At 37.2% G+C, this 4,503-nt stretch overlaps 1 protein-coding gene across 1 annotated transcript; it reads right to left on the bottom strand.

Annotated features, from left to right (window-relative positions):
• Window positions 1–1,702: 1,702 nt before the first annotated feature.
• On the bottom strand, window positions 1,703–3,498 carry LOC109039055 (NADH dehydrogenase [ubiquinone] 1 alpha subcomplex assembly factor 2). The gene is made up of 2 exons (XM_019054391.2): window positions 3,338–3,498; window positions 1,703–2,928 (listed from the first exon to the last, which is right to left on the bottom strand). Exon 2 carries the CDS (start codon window positions 2,922–2,924, stop codon window positions 2,487–2,489), a length of 438 nt encoding a protein of 145 aa, XP_018909936.2. The 5' UTR covers window positions 2,925–2,928; window positions 3,338–3,498; the 3' UTR covers window positions 1,703–2,486.
• Between the last annotated feature and the right edge of the window lie 1,005 nt (window positions 3,499–4,503).

The following is a 4,503-nucleotide window of genomic DNA, read 5'->3' as shown; positions in this document are numbered from 1 at the left end:
TCATCCCGGGGAAACGTTTAGTTCCCGAGATATGACCGCTCAAAGTTGGTCACATGCGCTTTTGCGCAATGTGAATGCGTCTTATCACTGAGGTTTCCACTTCACTTAAGTGAATAGATCTTCCAATCTAGTTTGAATGTTAAAAAAATCGGGGGGAATACAGACCCACTTCTGAAAGAAAAAGAAAAAAAATAGCAACACTATTTTTTGTATGAAAAATCTCTGCAAAGAACCATATAAACGACCTAAGTGCCTCCCTAAGGTAGATAAAATCCAGAAACCTTAATGCCATTAGATAGCTCTATTTAAGAGGAACACTTTAAAAAAAAGTTCATTGAAATCGGCTGAAATGCAGCGGAGTTATGCATCTTTAAGAGTTTTCACTTCAAAAAATGGCAACGTCGCACATAGGCAGCCGAAGGTGAAAATACGGCTCGTGTTGTACACCTTACTGCTCTGTGTAATTATTTCAACGTAAATTGTACATAGGGGACCCCTAGTTCGCGAATGACTCAGTGATAAGACGCATTCACATTGCGCAAAAGCGCATGTGACCAACTTTGAGCGGTCATATCTCGGAAACTAAACGTTTCCTCGAGATGATCTTGTGCTCGTTAGAAAGGTGAGAATCTGAACTTTCATTTAGACTGGTTTTTGTTTACATTCCGTCGATTCCACGATCGTGGTAAAATAAAAATTAAATTTTTGTGTCTATCAAAAACTGCTAAAACCGCGTAAGTACCACTTAAAGCCAAGTAAACCCCAGAAAACTATACATCACTAGAAAGCTCTATTTAAGAGGAACATTTTAAAAAAAAGTTCATTGAAATCGGTTGGGATGCGGCGGAGATATGAATTTTTAAAGGTTTCCACTTTAAAAAATGGCAACGTCGCAACCCGGCGCTTCTAAGCAAAACGGCGACCGGTTTTGGGCGTCTCGGAAGCTACTGTATCACCCCAAGTGATCAAAATTCGAAAATGCCTTGAGGCATTTTTGGCCGTTTTTTCACACACCTCTTTCATCTTGATTCTTCTAGTAATTTTGCATGTCAAAGGAGAGCAAATTTTATGAAAAAAGAAAAATAAGAAAAAGTAATGAATTCTGAAACAATACAGGGCTGAATAGTTCAATATTAGCTAATGCTTCAAGTCAGTGGTTTGTGGAAATTTGAGGGGGATTCGAACATATTCCCTTGAGTTTTAAGATATTGTTGCTTAGTTGCTTCTGCCACACATTTTTTTTTAATTTGGCAGAAAGGTGTGCGGATCTTTTCGATGGCATAAAATAATACAAGAATGGGGGACTAGGTACAGTATGAGTTAGAGCACTACATAACATGTCTCCTCCTATACATTTTTCAAGGGAAAAAAATCGTACATCAGAAAGTCTGGAAATTAACTCCTAAACAAACTGAAGATGTTTACAATCAATGTTGTTTTAATGGCAACAGTATGAATGACGTCAAGTATGATCTAACTTCCGTTTGATCTGTGATGAAAAAAGTTTGTTGATACCTCGTTCAGGAGATGGTTTTCGAGTTTCTCATTGTGTGAATCGATTCAACGCAAGATTTTAAAGAGGAAACATGTCACGTTTACTTCTAGTTCAGACCTTGTCTACGGAAAAATATTCTATCAATCAACTTCTCTCAAACTTATTTAGAGTGCATTAATCTGCAGGAAATAAATCAATTCAAAGAAGTAACTAAAAAGCAAGGTTGGTTACTTTATTTAACTGTACAATCAGACTAGAATCTTTCGACATGGAGACTGTGAACATTTAAAACATAGAATCATGGGTTTGAAAATATTGACTCAGAGGGAAACTGTCTTAAGCCTTAAAAGAATTCTACATTTTATTATTGGGAAAGCTCTAGATTAAGATGTATGTTAAGGTCTCAAGTCCTGCCATTTCAGCCCAAAGCCACATTCTGAAAGTTGAAAGGTAGATATCCTGTGCTTGAAACAAAGAAGATCTACATTCAATAGATTTCTCCCTCCGACATATCTTTCATAAGGACTGAATTTAACTGATGTGCACCAAGTCACATTGACTTCAAACCAAGATAGAAGGGCTTAAAAACACAGCTTTCTCCTTTTTCTGGTTGAAAAAACCTGATCCATTTAAATTTTACCACTAATTATTTCTGACTAACTACTTCTTTTTCTTTAGTCAAGACAAACATTTGTTTTGTACATTCAAAGATTAAATTTGCATCGGTTTGCCAAAAAGTACTCTGGAAAAAAAATTCAAAATCTGAAAGAGTTTTGTCATTCTTTGCTAGGTACAGACCAGTATTTAGAAATCCAAATTGGCTACAAAATTTACGACGGATGTTTAAGTAGCACCAAAGTAGTGACCGAACACATCAGAAAAAATTACCCCGTTCTGTCAAGAATCACCACAGCCTTTTTTACAGCGTCCCTCTCTAAGAGAATTAAAATACATCTGTTGGGGCTCCGATTGACTTTCATATCAAACTCGGTCAACTTTCATTCTTCTTGTCTCCTCTTTCGAAACTACCAGGGTTAATGTCATACTGATCGCCATAAGTAGGGAAAGAAAGCGGATCTTTCTCAGGAGTTGGTGCTGAGAGTTTGAATTTCTCTGCGATCTCAGCAGCACCTTTTTTCTTCTGTTCCATAATTCTTACGTTCTCTGCAATTTCTTCAGGGGTCGGTGGAAATTTTCGGCGGTTCCTCAGCCATGACTCCCACTCGGCAGGCATTGGAGCTTCAAAGTCCTCTTTCTTCGCGGTGACAAAGTAACGTTGAGGTCTTTGACGATTTGTGGATGTTTTTGGAATTTCATAATACTTGTTACCAAACGAATCTGTCCCTACGTGGTCTCCAGTAAATCTCCTTGGCATCAAGGAATCAATGAAGTTTTTCCATACATTGAACCATATTCTCCTTTCACCCATGGATCTGGAAATAAAACAGACAAAGCATGAATATGGAACTTCAGCCTGGTCGCTGAAATAGGTACTGCGGAGGAAAGCATATCGACAGTGTAAGTCGGCAATCACATAACTCGGTTTTTGACGTCGCAGACTTCCTGTCATACTTTATTTTTAAAACGGAAAACTACTCAACGGCAAATGTGGCATTTGGGTGTCGCACAATGTCCGAGTGCGTTGTAATTAGGAGCAACTTCATATACATGTATTTTACTCTGAGAGGTTTGATGAGGAAGTTTATTATTGTCGTTTCAGGTTTGAATTTCCCTGAGGGAAAAATGAAACCAGAAAAGCGTTTGATGAAGACTATTCATGGTGGGTTTCAGCTAAACCAATTGAATGGTGGATGCAATAAATAGATAATAAGGTATCCTAACCTGAATGGATGATTATTAAAACTTAACACACACTGGAGCACGACTTCGGAATTTGATTTCAAACTCTGGAAATTTCACAAAATCTGATTATTCGCGAATTACACGGCTTGCATATTTGCATTCATGCAACATGCAATGTTGGGTAACTTGAAGGTTATGTTTATGCAAAACGTGGAACCTGATTGGTTAAAGATAATGCCTTTGGATTGGTTTGTTACATTACTCGACATTTTTGCCGCGAAAATTTGAATAAGCGCAAAGTTTGTGGGAACTCCGCAGCTTCAGCTTTTGAAGTTTTCAGTGATGACTGTGTGAAATTTGCTTCTGATCTACAAAAATTAAGAGATCTTTGATTAGAAATACAACTTATAGGTGGGTAATATAACTTTTCTGTTGAGGATCTAATAAACTTATTAGGAAACTTACCAATATTGACCGTCAAACAACAGAGACCAAACAGAGACGCGTAAAACTCATTTGCGGTGTTGCAAAATCTCCTTCTAACACAGGAAAAGTTTTGCATCCTTTCCTTTTTTTGAAAAGTATCGTCCTCTTAAGGTTTTGCTTCAATTCTCCGAAAAAGTAACGAAAGTGAAACGACGAAAGTAACGGGCAAGTGAATAGCGAACTAGGTACCTATTCATTCAAAAACCAAACGGCGTACCTACAGTTGGATCGCATTTAGCACAAAGGAACCAGCGTGGTTACAGTGTCTTCAAAATCGTGCAAATTCTTTTTTTCTTTTGAAAATACTAAATATATGTACAGTATTAAAATTAACACAATTATTTCCCCTTAAAATTAACCATTTTTTGATGAGATGCAAAAACTATTTGCTATATTGGGATATGTTTTAGATAATAATGAAGAGGCAACACTTTAACCCTCTATTGCACACATACACATATAATGTAATTTAACGTATTTTCTTATTTTAAAAATTCTGTACGAGAGCAACAATGTTTCTGAATGCATCTACGTAAGCCCAAGATTGAATTCTATTGGATAAAAATGACGGAACCTACTCCAATGTTGCTAAATTAGGTTAAAAACGTGTTTTTTCGGCAACCTCGCGGGCTGCGTAGGTCGGCTCTGGCAACGCATTTTCGGCACAGGATTTGGGTCGGTAAAAAGTGGTTGTAGGACAATGAAAAAAATATGTGCAT

Source organism: Bemisia tabaci, chromosome 9 (assembly GCF_918797505.1).
Source record: "Bemisia tabaci chromosome 9, PGI_BMITA_v3".
Classification (NCBI taxonomy): Eukaryota; Metazoa; Arthropoda; class Insecta; order Hemiptera; family Aleyrodidae; genus Bemisia; species Bemisia tabaci.
The sequence above is the reverse complement of the archived record's forward strand: the minus strand, read 5'-3'. Positions and strand labels throughout refer to the sequence as shown.